The sequence below is a fragment of the Calidris pugnax genome, unplaced genomic scaffold, assembly GCF_001431845.1.
Source record: "Calidris pugnax isolate Ruff unplaced genomic scaffold, ASM143184v1 scaffold1156, whole genome shotgun sequence".
Lineage (NCBI taxonomy): Eukaryota > Metazoa > Chordata > Aves > Charadriiformes > Scolopacidae > Calidris > Calidris pugnax.
Genome location: NW_015094503.1, coordinates 493,548 through 509,873, shown reverse-complemented (window position 1 = coordinate 509,873; position 16,326 = coordinate 493,548). Strand labels below are relative to the sequence as shown.

General features: G+C 57.2%; 2 protein-coding genes across 2 annotated transcripts in view; both read right to left on the bottom strand.

The window, feature by feature from the left end:
* Positions 1-6,786, bottom strand: part of LOC106900798 (small ubiquitin-related modifier 3) — a 20,859-nt gene extending 14,073 nt beyond the window's left edge. Inside the window, exon 1 of the mRNA XM_014962945.1 lies at positions 6,733-6,786. Within this exon, the coding sequence (XP_014818431.1) occupies positions 6,733-6,786 (54 nt within the window). The remainder of the gene's footprint in view (positions 1-6,732) is intronic.
* A 266-nt stretch (positions 6,787-7,052) lies between these two features.
* On the bottom strand, positions 7,053-15,828 carry PTTG1IP (pituitary tumor-transforming 1 interacting protein). The gene is made up of 7 exons (XM_014962944.1): positions 15,759-15,828; positions 13,828-13,880; positions 12,811-12,919; positions 9,918-10,023; positions 9,745-9,810; positions 9,286-9,332; positions 7,053-7,838 (listed from the first exon to the last, which is right to left on the bottom strand). The coding sequence occupies exons 1-7, from the start codon at positions 15,826-15,828 to the stop codon at positions 7,795-7,797; spliced, it is 495 nt and encodes a 164-aa protein (XP_014818430.1). The 3' UTR covers positions 7,053-7,794.
* Positions 15,829-16,326: the final 498 nt, after the last annotated feature.

Here is a 16,326-nt window from a genome sequence, read left to right as displayed (position 1 = left end):
CGCGCCAGCCGCCCCGCGCGCCCATTGGCCGGCCCCCACCCGGTCACGTGGTCCTTCGCGGCCCTGCCCCCCGGCGGCTCGAGAAACTGCGTCACGGGGAGGGGCCAAAGGGCGGGGGCGGGGCCAGGTGGGGCCCAGCCGCAGGGGGGCGCTGTGCGCACGGAGCGGCCGCTGTAATGGCCGGGGCGGGGGTGGCAGGGCTGCGGGCCTCCCTGGAGACCAGACCCACGGAATAGTCTCGCCCGCTCGTTCTGCCCGGCAGAAAAGGACCTGGGGGTGTTGGTGGACAGCCGGCTGAACAGGAGCCAGCAGTGTGCCCAGGTGGCCAAGGTGGCCACCAGCATCCTGGCCTGTGTCAGGACCAGCGTGGCCAGCAGGAGTAAGGCAGTGATGGTGCCTCTGGACTGGGCACTGGTGAGGCCTCACCTCGAGGGCTGTGTCCAGTTTTGGGCCCCTCACCACAAAAAAGACATTGAGGGGCTGGAGCAGGTCCAGAGAAGGGCAACGGAGCTGGTGAGGGGTCTGGAGCACAAGTCTCCTGAGGAGAGGCTGAGGGAGCTGGGGGTGTTCAGCCTGGAGAAAAGGAGGCTGAGGGGAGACCTTCTCGCTCTCTCCAACTCCCTGAAAGGAGGGTGTAGCCAGGGGGGGGCGGTCTCTGCTCCCAAGGAACAGGCGATGGGACAAGAGGAAACGGCCTCAAGTTGTGCCAGGGGAGGTTCAGGTTGGAGATTAGGAAAAATTTCTTCACCAAAAGGGTTATCAAGCCTTGGAAGAGGCTGCCCAGGGCAGTGGTGGAGTCACCATCCCTGGAGGTATCTAATAGCTGGGCAGACGTGGTGCTGAGGGACATGGGTTGGTGGTGGTTTGGGCAGCGTGAGGCTGATGTTTGGACTTGATCTTAAAGGTCCCTTCCAACCTCGATGATTCCATGATTCAGTGGTTCTATGAAGTAGTGAGGCACACCCTGGCTGGGGCCGTTTCTCCTGCAGGCAGCTCGTGCTTTGGTAGGTGGCTGTGGCAGGGCTGCTTCCCCCAGCCCAGAGAGCCTCCCCACGGGATCACAGCGCTCTGGTGCACAGAGGTGTGTGGGACAGGGAGAGGAGTATCTCCCCCAAACCTCCATCTCAGCCTCTTTCCTTGCCCTGGCCCTCATAAGAGCACACACTGTCCCTCTAGAGTATCTGCGTGGAAGGGTCCCAGGGGACTCTCCCTTCCCCTTCCTGGAGTGCTTTCCCACAGGGATGGAGGTGTAAGATACCAGTAATGGCCCCTCTCCTCCAGTTCCAACATCCACACTCCTCCCTCTCTACCAGTTCTTGACCCATACCCCACCCTATCCCCGGGTTCCCACCGCCACATCCCTCCCTCTCCCCGCGTTCCAGCAAGGAAGGACCCAGGTCCAGCCCCTCTCAGTATCCCCCGTGTTTTTATATTTCAGAGGGACCCCAGGGGCCCAGCTGCCCTGCTCAGAAGCAGAACCAGGGGAGGCAGCGCGCATGGTCCCCTGAGCCCAGCTCTTCCTCCTGAGCCCTCTCCAGTCATGGTAGGTCTTCACTGGTCTCTGGTGGGTAGCAGGAGCTGTGCCCGTTGCTGTCCCACTGCCCAGACAGGCTCTGGACTCGCTAGTGGGGCACAGGACAGGCTCAGCAGAGCCAGGGACCTCTGGGGCCCTGCTGCTGCTGCTGCCACAGCCACGATGATAGTGGGCCACCCCAGCATGATCATTCTCCACCTGCAGGCAGGGAGCCTCTGCTCACAGCTCAGTCTTTACCCTGAGATTTCATCTCCCTCGGGGCATCAGCTCTTTGTCCCACCTTTCCTTTCCCTGCCCTGGGAATCCACCCAGCACCAGCTCTGTCTGGCCTTTTTGTGCAGGGCTGTCCCACAGCTGCAGCACCCTATAGGTGTGACTGTCCTGTGGCTCAAAGCCAGGCTCCCCACTACACCCCTTTACCCCTTTCTTGCCCTCATGCATCCTCTGAGTCCCCATCATCCTCAGCTATGCACCCCACGGGCACTGGGTACCCCTCAGCCGTGCTATCACCATCTGCTCCCCCAACTCCTAGCAGGGCAGCTTTCCCAGCAGAGCAGTCTCAGAAAGGGCTGATTAATCCTTCAGAAGGGTCTTTTTAGATGCCAGGCTCAGATCTTGGTTATGCTGTGGACGTATTTCTTCCTGGACCTGTGCAGGCATCTCGGCCACTGAGGGACCCAGCTTCACCTCCCTGCCGCAGGACAGCCAAGCCAAAGGGATGGCCAGCTTTGCAGTGCATTGACCACGCAGGACCTGCCCGCAGCAACCTTCACAGGAGTCATCAGAATAACTAGCAGAAGCTCCATCACGGGCTCTGGAAGGCAGCTCTGGGACTGGGGATGCTGGAGCCCAGGAGGTCACAGCGCTTCTGCCCAGCAAGAACCAGTGTTGCCCTGGCAGCACGCTGTGCCCTCTGCTTGTCCCTGGGGCACAGTCATGCTCCATCCAGGCTCCTGGTTCCCCAGGTGGAGCAGGTTCCTCTGCTGCCCTGGTTCAGCAGATGAGGACAAAGCCTGGATCAAGTCGGGTCCCAGCAAGGAGACCCTGCTTGCAGAGGTCCCCCATCCCTGCTGGTTTTGGAGGCACCACCCCTTGGTGCTGGGCACAAGGCCCGTGCACCAAGGGTAGTGCTCAGGTAGCCCAAAGGGATTATACCGGTCCCAGTCCATAGTGGAGGTTGGGACCCAGAGCCTGTGGCAGCCTGGGAAGGGTAAGAGCAGGGGTCAAGGCTTTCCAGTTTAGCACCAGCTGCCCCCATATATTGTTCTTAAACAAAGCTCCCGTGGGGTCCCTCGTGTCTTTGGCCGGCAGGGGACCACAGCCCCTCCAGGCCAGTGTACCCAGTAGAGCACAGAGCACAACCATGGTCTTTATCAGCACTTTCACTTCACCTTACAGGGCTCCATGCTTTGTTTTCCATACACACAGGGCCGTTTGCACAAGGAGCTCCAGACTAAATGCAGGGCATTGGGGATTTCTTTAAAACATCATCTCCCAGCCCTACACAGCCGAATAAAACGCTGTCACCACCTCCCACTGCTCTTGACCAGCAGCACCAGGGATGCAGCCCCTGCCCAGCCAGCCCAATGGAGGAGGACAGGAGATGGCAGAGCACCCAGGAGAGCTTGGCACTGCAGCCTTGTCCACACTGAGGGGAGCGCAGGCTGCAGACCAGGTGCTTGCTCAGCGCTGACGGAGCAGTTCACTTTGCTCCTACCACCTAAAGCCGAGCATCTCCTGGCAGCAGCCAGAGACAGCCTAGATTAAAATTCACCTGCAAGTCTTGGATCTCTGGCCACCCTGGCAAAAGCCAGCCAGGTTCTGGCAGCCCGGCACCCAGCTCAGCCAGCAGTAATAAGGCTTCACAGCTGGTTCAGCTCCAGCAGTTTGTGCCCGAGGGCCACAAGCCTGGCAATGCAAATGGAGCACTTTCATGCAAGCCCACAGAAACGGTCCCACCTGCAGCCTGGAGTGAGTCACCCCACCTGGCAGAAAGCAACAGTCAGCTTTTCTTAGACAAAACTATCACGGTAGATGTATTGCTCACATGCAAGGCTTCTTCATACTACAAAGCCAACTTTGGTCAAGTACAGGAGCAGTCAGGTCCCCTCTTCCTTTCCCCACCCCTGGGTCCCTTATGCAGGTAGCACAGCACAGGCTGTGCCTAATGATGCCAGGAGCCCCCAGGCCACTTAGACATGAGCTCTCAGGGGTGCTAGGGGCCACACACCAAGCTCTTGCAGGAAGACCCAGGTCCTTTCTGCAAGAGCAGCGTTACTCCCAACATGCAGCTTTTCCTAACAACTGAACATAGAATGGCTTGGGTGTGAAGGGACCTTTAAAGATCATCTAGCCCAGGCCCCCTGCAATGAGCAGAGACATCTTCAAGGAGATCAGGTTGCTCACAGCCCCCTCCATCCTGACCTGGAACATTTCCAGGGACATGGCATCCACCACTTCCTGGAGTGCTTTCCCACAGGGATGGAGGTGTAAGATACCAGTAATGGCCCCTCTCCTCCAGTTCCAACATCCACACTCCTCCCTCTCTACCAGTTCTTGACCCATACCCCACCCTATCCCCGGGTTCCCACCGCCACATCCCTCCCTCTCCCCGCGTTCCAGCAAGGAAGGACCCAGGTCCAGCCCCTCTCAGTATCCCCCGTGTTTTTATATTTCAGAGGGACCCCAGGGGCCCAGCTGCCCTGCTCAGAAGCAGAACCAGGGGAGGCAGCGCGCATGGTCCCCTGAGCCCAGCTCTTCCTCCTGAGCCCTCTCCAGTCATGGTAGGTCTTCACTGGTCTCTGGTGGGTAGCAGGAGCTGTGCCCGTTGCTGTCCCACTGCCCAGACAGGCTCTGGACTCGCTAGTGGGGCACAGGACAGGCTCAGCAGAGCCAGGGACCTCTGGGGCCCTGCTGCTGCTGCTGCCACAGCCACGATGATAGTGGGCCACCCCAGCATGATCATTCTCCACCTGCAGGCAGGGAGCCTCTGCTCACAGCTCAGTCTTTACCCTGAGATTTCATCTCCCTCGGGGCATCAGCTCTTTGTCCCACCTTTCCTTTCCCTGCCCTGGGAATCCACCCAGCACCAGCTCTGTCTGGCCTTTTTGTGCAGGGCTGTCCCACAGCTGCAGCACCCTATAGGTGTGACTGTCCTGTGGCTCAAAGCCAGGCTCCCCACTACACCCCTTTACCCCTTTCTTGCCCTCATGCATCCTCTGAGTCCCCATCATCCTCAGCTATGCACCCCACGGGCACTGGGTACCCCTCAGCCGTGCTATCACCATCTGCTCCCCCAACTCCTAGCAGGGCAGCTTTCCCAGCAGAGCAGTCTCAGAAAGGGCTGATTAATCCTTCAGAAGGGTCTTTTTAGATGCCAGGCTCAGATCTTGGTTATGCTGTGGACGTATTTCTTCCTGGACCTGTGCAGGCATCTCGGCCACTGAGGGACCCAGCTTCACCTCCCTGCCGCAGGACAGCCAAGCCAAAGGGATGGCCAGCTTTGCAGTGCATTGACCACGCAGGACCTGCCCGCAGCAACCTTCACAGGAGTCATCAGAATAACTAGCAGAAGCTCCATCACGGGCTCTGGAAGGCAGCTCTGGGACTGGGGATGCTGGAGCCCAGGAGGTCACAGCGCTTCTGCCCAGCAAGAACCAGTGTTGCCCTGGCAGCACGCTGTGCCCTCTGCTTGTCCCTGGGGCACAGTCATGCTCCATCCAGGCTCCTGGTTCCCCAGGTGGAGCAGGTTCCTCTGCTGCCCTGGTTCAGCAGATGAGGACAAAGCCTGGATCAAGTCGGGTCCCAGCAAGGAGACCCTGCTTGCAGAGGTCCCCCATCCCTGCTGGTTTTGGAGGCACCACCCCTTGGTGCTGGGCACAAGGCCCGTGCACCAAGGGTAGTGCTCAGGTAGCCCAAAGGGATTATACCGGTCCCAGTCCATAGTGGAGGTTGGGACCCAGAGCCTGTGGCAGCCTGGGAAGGGTAAGAGCAGGGGTCAAGGCTTTCCAGTTTAGCACCAGCTGCCCCCATATATTGTTCTTAAACAAAGCTCCCGTGGGGTCCCTCGTGTCTTTGGCCGGCAGGGGACCACAGCCCCTCCAGGCCAGTGTACCCAGTAGAGCACAGAGCACAACCATGGTCTTTATCAGCACTTTCACTTCACCTTACAGGGCTCCATGCTTTGTTTTCCATACACACAGGGCCGTTTGCACAAGGAGCTCCAGACTAAATGCAGGGCATTGGGGATTTCTTTAAAACATCATCTCCCAGCCCTACACAGCCGAATAAAACGCTGTCACCACCTCCCACTGCTCTTGACCAGCAGCACCAGGGATGCAGCCCCTGCCCAGCCAGCCCAATGGAGGAGGACAGGAGATGGCAGAGCACCCAGGAGAGCTTGGCACTGCAGCCTTGTCCACACTGAGGGGAGCGCAGGCTGCAGACCAGGTGCTTGCTCAGCGCTGACGGAGCAGTTCACTTTGCTCCTACCACCTAAAGCCGAGCATCTCCTGGCAGCAGCCAGAGACAGCCTAGATTAAAATTCACCTGCAAGTCTTGGATCTCTGGCCACCCTGGCAAAAGCCAGCCAGGTTCTGGCAGCCCGGCACCCAGCTCAGCCAGCAGTAATAAGGCTTCACAGCTGGTTCAGCTCCAGCAGTTTGTGCCCGAGGGCCACAAGCCTGGCAATGCAAATGGAGCACTTTCATGCAAGCCCACAGAAACGGTCCCACCTGCAGCCTGGAGTGAGTCACCCCACCTGGCAGAAAGCAACAGTCAGCTTTTCTTAGACAAAACTATCACGGTAGATGTATTGCTCACATGCAAGGCTTCTTCATACTACAAAGCCAACTTTGGTCAAGTACAGGAGCAGTCAGGTCCCCTCTTCCTTTCCCCACCCCTGGGTCCCTTATGCAGGTAGCACAGCACAGGCTGTGCCTAATGATGCCAGGAGCCCCCAGGCCACTTAGACATGAGCTCTCAGGGGTGCTAGGGGCCACACACCAAGCTCTTGCAGGAAGACCCAGGTCCTTTCTGCAAGAGCAGCGTTACTCCCAACATGCAGCTTTTCCTAACAACTGAACATAGAATGGCTTGGGTGTGAAGGGACCTTTAAAGATCATCTAGCCCAGCCCCCCTGCAATGAGCAGAGACATCTTCAAGGAGATCAGGTTGCTCACAGCCCCCTCCATCCTGACCTGGAACATTTCCAGGGACATGGCATCCACCATCTCTGGGCAACCTGGGCCCATGTCTCACCACCCTCAGCATAAAAAAATTTCTTCCACATATCTATTTTAAATTTTCCCTTTTTTAGTTTGAAGCCATTTACCCATCACCATGAACAGACTCCTTCTTTCAAGCCCAGCAAGAGTTCAAGGCAGCCTTGTTTCCACCTCCCTCAGCCACCCCACCAGAGCGTGACAAGCCAGGACCACCTAACAGTGTCAACTCCATCAGCCATCACTGCCAACTCATGCCTGGTCTGGAAACAGAATTAAACACTTTTAGACTAGGATAGTAATCAAATCAGTTTAATATGTAGTCAACATACTGTAAATGCATCTCAATTCTACAGTATTGCGATCAGCCGTGGCCATCAAGCCCAGGAGACCACCTTTCTAGAAAGGCACAGAGAGGTAGGAGAGTTGGGGCATTTCCCCAGATTAGTTGCAAGTGAGAATGTGCACGTGGGACCTTCCTCCCGGAGGCCCAAGACAACCAGAAATGTGTGCTTTTTGAAAGGAGTGCTAATGTGCTGGGAGAAGTACAGGCACCTGGAGTAACAGCCGAGGCCTCCTGCTGACTGGCAAGTCAGGAAACTTTAGCCTATACGAAAAGAAAAATAAAAAAGAAGGGAGGGGACAGAAGAATCTGACTGTGTGTGCGTGAAGGGCATTTGGTGAGGCAGGAGCAAGAAAAATATATAAGGTTGCTTTTGCCCTTGGCCAGGGACAAGGGCTGTTATTTGCATTGCTTTGGACTCCGTTACCACCGCAGGGGCAAGGGAGAAGAAACATGTCATCCTCTGGTATTGCCACCATGTTTTTTTGCACCAGCAGAACAAGAGCAAAGAAAGCTCTGGAGCAAACCGAGCATCTAGAGTGGGGACAATGGTGTCACCAAGAGTTTGGCGCATCTTCTGTGGCAGCTGAAGTGGGAAGTGGCACCACAGTGGTCTCCTCGTGGCAGGGGGAAGCACGGAGCCCTGCGGCTCTGCAGGAAGGCACTGTTCGCTGGGGTTGGCAGCTCTGGAGATGCTAATTCTCAAATTTTGCATAAGGATTCTCCTCCTTGAACAGGCCTAGAAGAGAAGAGAGGTTCATTCAGACAGCAGCTGCCATGCCAGGCACAGCCTGCCAGAAACCTAGTTCTTGGTAACACGTCTTCTTTTTGTGCTTCACCCAGCCTCCTGTCCTGCAGTCCTTCTGAAAGACCTGCTCTCACTCAAGCTGTGCCTGCAGTCAGCACTATTTCACTCTCTTCCTCTGCACAAGAGGAAAGATCCATTAAGAAGCTTGACCTGATGGCAAGCTCCTCTCCCAGGCAGTCCAGGTACAACTGCTCTCCCAGAGCATCCCTTCTGCACGCTCCTTCTGTTGGACTGGGCTTGGAAGCAGAGAGCCCAGACCCAAATTTGTCATGGTTTAACCCCAGCCAGCAGTTAAAACTGTTCTTAGACTTGGTCCCCTGCTCCCACATCCCCAGGTTGGGAAACAGCAAGGCAGGGCGTGGGGCTGACTTCTGGGCCTGTGATGAGACCCCGTGCCACTCTGTTGGCCGCTGACCTCTGTGGTCAGGCTGCAGCAGAACAGAGCCCCAGCAAAGCAAGACAGTCCTAGAGCACAGCTCTTCCGCGAGCAGGTGCTTCCCCCACCAAGGGCTCCTTCAGGCCCTGCTCTTCCTCCCCCAGAGAAGCCAGCCCAGCCAGACACCTCTGGCTCTCCTGCCCAACCTGGACCTGCAGTGGGCAGCAGCTGCAGGCAGAAGAAGAGTCTCCAGCTTTCCCTACAGCCCTCCTCCAAAGCCAGAGACCACCATGCTCAGTGTCCATGAGCCCAACTGCTCCCCCAGCCACCCTGGGAGAACCCCCCCCCCAGCTCCAATGGGCAGGCAAGAGATACCCCTCCACCAGCTCCCAGCAACTGGCTGCTCCCCGCTTCCTTCCAAGGCTGCTGCCCCCTTGGGCAGGTCTTCACCCACCCTGGGGCTGTGGGACTCCCCTGAAGGACAGTCCAGCCCCAGAAGGGAGCAATCCTCCCAGAGAACCGCTGCTGGCACAGAGGGCCAGCCCTGCTGTCAGGCTGGTGTCTGGTCTCTGCTCCTGAGCTGTGGGCACCCGGGCTCCCCAGCCACTCGCTGGCCACAGGGCTGCCGCAGGGCCATGGCTGAATGGCAGCAGCATCCTGGCTGGTGCTGTGCCTACCAGCTTCTGCTTCGCTCCCCCAGTCAAGCCCTGTCCACTTCTCCCATGTGGTGAGTTCAGAAGATGCAGGTCCCAGGGAGTGTTAAATGCTCCCTCTTCCCCACCCAAGAGGGCCAGCACTTGTGTGGGGTCACACACCATGACCCAAGCATCTCGACACTCGCTCCCAGAGGGCAAGAGAGCAATTCACTGAGATGTGGGAAGCAGAGACCGGGTTCTCCCTGCTGGCCAGGTCTCTTCTGCAGCTGTAACCATAGCAAGGAACACAGTCACTGGGGCTGCTTGATCTGAAGCTTAGTCTGAATCGCTCACGTCAGCACCGTACCGTATTTTCTTCGGATTTCATCGTGCCGTGATTTCATCTCTGCTCTCCTGCAAGAAGCAAACAGAAAACCCATGAATCAGTGACTAGTGATACAAAACCAAGCAAGAAGAACTACAAGCTCCTTGTTTCTTCCCAACCCAGGGAGCTCCAGGCTGCCAGCTCTGCTCCCCACCACCCACCTCCCAGAGGCACTGGGGACCACTAAAGCCCAGGCACATCAGCAGCCCTCAGGGAGTCGGATACACAGCGTTGTTGTGATGCTACATCCATGAGTCACCCCAGAGAGATGTTGCTCATGAGGTTTACATTTGAGCTAGGGTTGGAGCAGCCACTGACTGCATGTGTGGAGCCCCACGTGCCTCTGGGCATCACATTTGATGGTACGGACAGAGGACAGCCCTGCAGCCCGAGGCAGTGTGGCTCATTCACGGGGGAGCAAGGCCTGTGGGGCAACCTCACCTCTCCTCCTGCCGCACCCGCCGCTTCTCCCGCTCCCTGGCCGCTCTCTCCTCATCCTTGTCTGGCCTGGCAGACAGAACAGCCCGTTAGCAGTGCCTGGCGCTCAGTTCTGCAACAGCACCTGGCTGCATCTGAGCTACTCCAAGAAAACGGGGAACCCCTCCGATACTTGCTTTTTGCTCTTTTTCTTACAACAGCAGCAGCAGCAGCAGACCCCCAACATGATAAGGATCGTTCCTCCCACCACAGACATCGCAATGATCAGGGCTTCAAAGTTCACTGAAGGATTTGACAGAACACATTTAGCACACAAACACATGGCCTGGCGTTACAATATTCACAAGCACACAGCCACGGTCACCAGCAGCGTCAGTCACCGGGCTGGAGACGTGTGTCAGAGCCTGGGAAAGCAAGATGGACATCGTTACCTACAGGAATACCACACGCCGGCACAGCCCGTACACACCAACAGAGAACACGTAGTGCCAACTACAGCACTCAGCTTCTGGCTATGAAGACAGACAAGAACAAATGCACTCGGGTCAAACTCTGGCAGAAACAGGAGCAAAGCTGTCTTAATCACTAACCCAGGTGAAGAGTAACCCATCAGGGAAGGAAAAACCTGGAGGCTTCAGTGCTGAGGAGCAACCTCCAACAGAGAGGCCGCAGCTGCCACTGGAGTGACTGCCCACAGGAGCCAGCCTCAAAGTCATTGGAGATGAGGTGACAGTAGATTGGAGGCACTTATGGGTGTTTGGAGTCCTTGGGTGAGAGACGAAGTGAGACAAAATCCATTGGGATTGATCAGCTCAGGGCCAGCAGTGCTGCTGAAGGTGGATGGCTGCTTCGTGCACCCCACCAGGGCTTGGGGGGGGGGGTCTGCTCATCCAGGCGCAGCACAAATGCTGCTAGACGTGGTGGTGACGCAGCAGCCTCCAGCCCCCCAGGGATGCAGTCATCCTGCTCAGCTCCTGTGGTGACAGCAGCAGAGACATCAGCCAAAACATATCTAGGCAGCACCTGAAATCCTTTGAAACAGAGGGGTTTCTTCCAAGAAACAGACTGTTGAGAGACTTTGGGCCTGTGGAAATATTTATTTAGGAGCCAGTTCACAGGAGCAGCTCTGAGCCTGCTCGGAGCACTTCTGATCCCTCTTCTCCATGGGGCTCGACCCTGAGCCCCGCAGAAAGCCCGAACACCGCACGTGGTGTGTTGCAGGGTGTTTCAGGACGCTCCTTCCCCGCTGCAGGGACTCGGCAGTGCCAGGCTTACGGGAGTGCTCCAGGCCGAGCTGCCTCCACCACTGAAGCTGCTTTCCAAGCCTCCAGCTCCTGCTTCATTGAGAGCTCCATCGCTGCCAACAACAGTGCCCCTCTGAGTCTGAGATCATACTGTGTCCCTACCCAGGCTACCATGGCAAGCACCACACAGGGAATGTGGTTCCAGATGACAACCACAGACAGCTGCCATGGCCTAGCAGGTCACCAGTGAGACCAGAAGCCAGCAAGCCACTCATGTTTGTCCCCACAAACTGCCAGAGAGGCTCACACAGCCTGTCCAGCAGTCACCCACCAGCAGGGAGATCTGCAGGTCCATGCTCCCTGTAAGGCTCTGAGAAAGATGGTACTGAAGACCTGACTGTCCACAGCACTGTCTTGCCTCGCAGCAAGATGAAACTTTCCCTGGCTGCACTGGAACAGACCCATGGAGTCGTGTAGGGGACAGCTCAAAAGCCAAGGATCAGAGGTCAGCCCAGTGGGGGTGAGACAAACCCAACCAGGCTCTTCAGCTCAAAAGGGAGTTTCTCTACCAGCACGTGTATTGGTGCTTCTGACACCTTGGCTTTCAGGGTGAGCTTGGCGTTCAGATCTCCCCTTCCCACACAGAGAGGTCCATGGCAGAGCACCAGGCACTCCTCTGCCTGATGACGAAGGCTTATGTCACACACACTCTAAAAATGCAGACTCATTTAAGAGCTAATCTCCCACAGGACTAATCTCTAAAGCAAGTTTTACAAGCTAAGGAATGCATTCTTCTATAATGAAACCTTTTGTGAAGCTACGCACATAAAAACTAGTATTTCAAGGTCTTATACAAGTTTCAGAAAAGCACACTGTAGTGCTCACAAAGGGGAGATTCTTCCTCCACAAGGTATGGGAGTGGTTTTAACGCTCTTGTGGGCAGAGAAGAGAGACCAGCCCCAAGCACAATAGATCTCAGGCGACCACAATTCAACTCCATCAAGGGGACAGGTGAACGAAATCAAGCCCCAGCTTGCTTCCAGCTACCCCAGCCTCCAAAAGCTGGGTCCTGTCTCAGCGTGAGCCTGCTTGGTCTAAACAAGACTCTGATCTCTCCTCAAACCCACCAGGGAGGGGGATGCTAAGAGCACCAAGGAGGACAGGCAGCCAGAGAAAGTTTCCAGAGCCGACCTGGCTGCTGGCAGCCAGCTGCAGCACAGCTTATGCAGGGCTAGCTTTGGAAGAGGGCATTTTCTCAGGTGGGCAAGAGCTGAGCGCTGCAGGCTCAGCAGTAGAAGTCCATGCAGGCCTCCAGAGAAGTCATCTCCCTTCTAGTCCCAAGAGCCCCTGGTGAATTTTAAGAGCTTGCCTGGGACAGCAGCCACACTGCTAAAGGTGAAGAGCTGGAGCCCATGCAAGGAACGATGCACAGGGCGCAGAGGAGAGAGCTGCTGAGGAGTCACCAGTGTCTGTGCTTCGAGCAGCGGGGAGGGCTGTGCAGGCAGCTGCCCGCAGAGCACCTCTGACTGCCCTCCCTGTGCACTGGCTCCATGTGGAAGCTTCCATCACACCAAAGCATGAGGCACGTGTTTAGAGCAGCTAAAGCCCCACAGGTCTTCCTGCCAGAAGGCAGGAAGCTGCTCGCACTCTGCTTTCTCGCCCACGCTTCAGGAAGTTTGCAGAACCCTGACAGACTCCAGCCTGTCAATTCTACGCCAGCAGTGAGAAAGGGAGACAAGGAAAGCCTCCCATTAGCACCAGTGGCAGTCAGTGCCCTGGGCAGCAGGCACTGGAGGCAGTTGTCCCTGGAGCACAATCCACTTACCCCAGCAGACTCCCCAGCGCGCAGAGCGGAGCTCACAGAGGTCAGCCCGGGGGAGGACTCTTCGCACGGGGTACTCCACGCACCTCCTGCTGCTGGCACACCACAGGCACTGGGACACAGCAAGAGCACAGCATTACTGGTGTGCAGCAGTGCTGCCAGCTAGCCGTGGCAACAGGGCCACCACGGCCTGCTCCTGAGAAGCAGGTACCACCAGGCAGCAATAGGATGCTCGGGAGCAACCCCTGTGTTTGGTCAGCATGGGCTGCATGGTCAGGGTTGCTGGCACCAGGAGAGGCAGGCAAGGGGAGTGCAGATTTCTAGGGCACCTGAAGATGCCAAGAACCCTTCTCCTAGCTTGCATGACAGTAGTAATGGCCAAATCCTTCATATTTATTACACACGGCATTTTTGGGATAACAAGAAAGCCTTAAGCCACTCAGCACAGAGCTGATGAGCAGGAGAGGTTTGGGTGAGGAAGGACCTTGCTGGTCCTTCCCAGCCAGACTACCCACAGCAGCTTTGTGCCCTCCTCTCCTGGTGGCTCCAACCCCAACGCCAGCCTTCCGTTGGGTTTGGTCAAACTGGTTCTGGCTAAGTCAGTTACGAGATCTGACTCAGGCTGAAGTTTGCTGATATCAGAGATAAGGTGGTGGGGGAGGTTGGCAGGACACAGGTATGCATCCCGCACCCACAGACCGGTGGAGGGGCAGTTGACCGGCCAGCCCAGCCCACTCAGCTCCTTCACCGCTGTCCCCCCGGCAGAGCCTCCAACCCGTGGAGAGGAGCTCATTAGTTCCATCTCTCCACTCGAAAGGCATACAACAAACCCCAAGCACGCACTTTCTAGCAACCTCTTCCCAGAGCACCCAGAGCCGGGGGCATTTCCAGCGTGCTCAGGAGAGGGGCAGGGGAGCAGCCCCCCTTCCAGGAGGGAAGCTGCCCCGTAACAGTCCTGCAAAGCCCACACCACCTTTTCAGGCATTGCAAGAGGCTGGGGGTTTTACTGCTCCTACTTACGGTGACATTTTTCAGACACTCTTCACAGCTCTTGTTCGTGTACTGGCGACAATCTACGGGAAGGAAAAGGAAAGACACCACAGTACTTTGAAGAGATTCTCAGTGGTTTAAAACTCCGAGCTCCTCAGAGCCTGCTCCTGCCCATGGCTTTGCCCGCTCCGGGAGGCGTTTGCTCCCATCAGACCAGCATAAGGGATGGTCTGCTGGGGGAACTGCCAGCTCCAAAACACACTCGGTGTCACGGTGGGAGGCCCAAATGCAAATGGAAGTCGACTGCCTCACCCACACGGACCCAAAGCCCTCAACAGTGAGTTCCTCTCCTTAGCTCTTATTTCCCTAAAAGCCTGAGCAGCTGCTGTGGCCAGTGGGACAGCTAGGGGACACAGCTGGGGTCAGTCTGGATGGACCCTGTGAGGACAAGGACAAGCACTGGGCAGGCAGCGCAGTCCCAAATCGCCGAATGATGGAGCAGCTCAAGCAAACAAGCCCCAGACAAGGAAATTACTACCAGGAAAAGCACAGGGGACATGCAGCTATGGTCCCTGTGGGAGCCCACACCCTCCCTCAGCACCAGTGCCACCATGGCCAATGGCATCCCCAGGGGGTGCAGGTCAGCTGGATCAGATCCGAGCACAGGACAAGGTGTCCCAGTCCAGCTGCCTTCCTGGGTGTGCGCAGCTCCTCCCAGCGCTGGGTCTGCAGGACAGTCTTCCTACACAATACTCCCCTGCCATTTCACTGCCATGCTCCCCCAGGCCCTCAGGAAGGGTGGTTTGCCATCCCTTGAGGATCAGCCAGCTAAACCTCACCCCTGCCTAAAGAGTCTAAGCATCAGCCTGTTTGACTACAGTTCAAAAAAAAAACAACCACCAAAACACAAACCAGTTTGCCTTACTACTCAGTAACTGGTGGAAGAAGGATCACTGCTTCAGAGCACCTTAATTGAGGGAAAAAAAAAATCAGTGCCAGAGGTGCTTGTTTTCCACACTCACAAGCAGCAAAGCTGCGTTTTCTCTCTCCAGCTGGCAGGATCCCTCAGCTGTGACCCACTGTCAACAGTCACATGCTCTGCACAGCTCGCCAAACAACTGGGCAATTTATTAACACAGCTCAGATAAGGGTGTTTACACACCAGTCGGAGAGGCTGAGATTGCAGATTTTAAACACTCTAGGAAGCTGCATCTTCCCTCTTTCTCCAGCCCAGGCCGGAAAAGCATCACAGCGCCTGTGCTGCCCCCGAGACTGCTGGCTCACAAGGAGTCACAAAACAGCCTTCTCACACCACAGGAGGCCATTGGCAGGCAAAAAGAGAGCCTGTGGTTTTAACCAGGCTTCCTATTGACACTCTGCTTCCCCTCCGGCACGTCCCCTCTTCTGGCATCCATGGGTTTCACCCTCAGAGCTGTCAAGGCAAAGCCACCCTCTTATAGTGCTGTGGGAACAGGCCACCCCGGGACATAACACCCCATCAGAACTGTGGCTTTGTCCCAACACCCAGTCTCAGGGGACCAGCCCACTCACACAGGACAGCAGAGGAAGCACCACAGTCCTCAGGTACTGGGGTGGGAGAGTGGCTCTTGCTGTGCTAGAAGCCTCCTGGATAACGCTTTTTGCCACTTGGCTACAAGAGAAGTTAAGTGAATGGCTTGGGGTGGAACAAAGGCGGCAAAACACATGCTGGTCCTCTCTCTCCTCTCAACCGGAGCCACCATGCAACCATCAGAGGGCTGGTCATCACGTGAAGAACAGTTCCGCACTCAGATGAGTACGCAGACTTCTCGGAACACCCCTGGAGGTGGCTGTCCCCACCCTTTGCTAGAGTTTCTCCTCTACCTGGCACAGCACCCACAGGGACTATGCTACATCCTCCACCCACCGAGGAGGAGCAGTTGGCCACCCACTGCTCCTCACCCGGCTCTGATGGCACCCACCTTCTTCCTGGTCTGAGGCTCCTCCAGGCAGTCTCCCTGACCTGGACGGGGATCTCCTCCAAAGGGCCATCGGTGGGGGTCTGGCTGCCCAGCAAGTCCCCCCACCCAGGACAGGTACCCAACTCCCACCTGAGACCCGGCCAAGCCATTAGCATCATTAAATGCAGGGTGACGTTGCCACAGCCGCTGGGAAAGGGGCAGGTAAAGCCTCTCTTCCAGCACCCCACCTTCCAGCACCCCAGGCTGCGCAGGGCTGCACCCCGCAGAGCTCCCACTGAGGACGGGACCGTGCTCCCAGCTCCCACAGCCTGTCCCCATCCTGAGTGGTGACAGGGCCCAGTGGCCCCGGTGCCCAGCACACACCCGGAGCGTGGCCCACGGGGCAGCAGCCGGCTTCCCGCACCGGGAGCCCCGCAAAAGCGGGGTCCACAGCCGCCGCAAAGCCCTGATTTTTGGGAACACTCGCCGCCAGGACCTGCTCCCCAGCCCCCGTGGCGCGGCGGGGAGAGCGCCCCGCAGGGCTCCGCACCCCCGGTCCCCGACGGGGCGGGAGGGCCGGCGCGGGGGG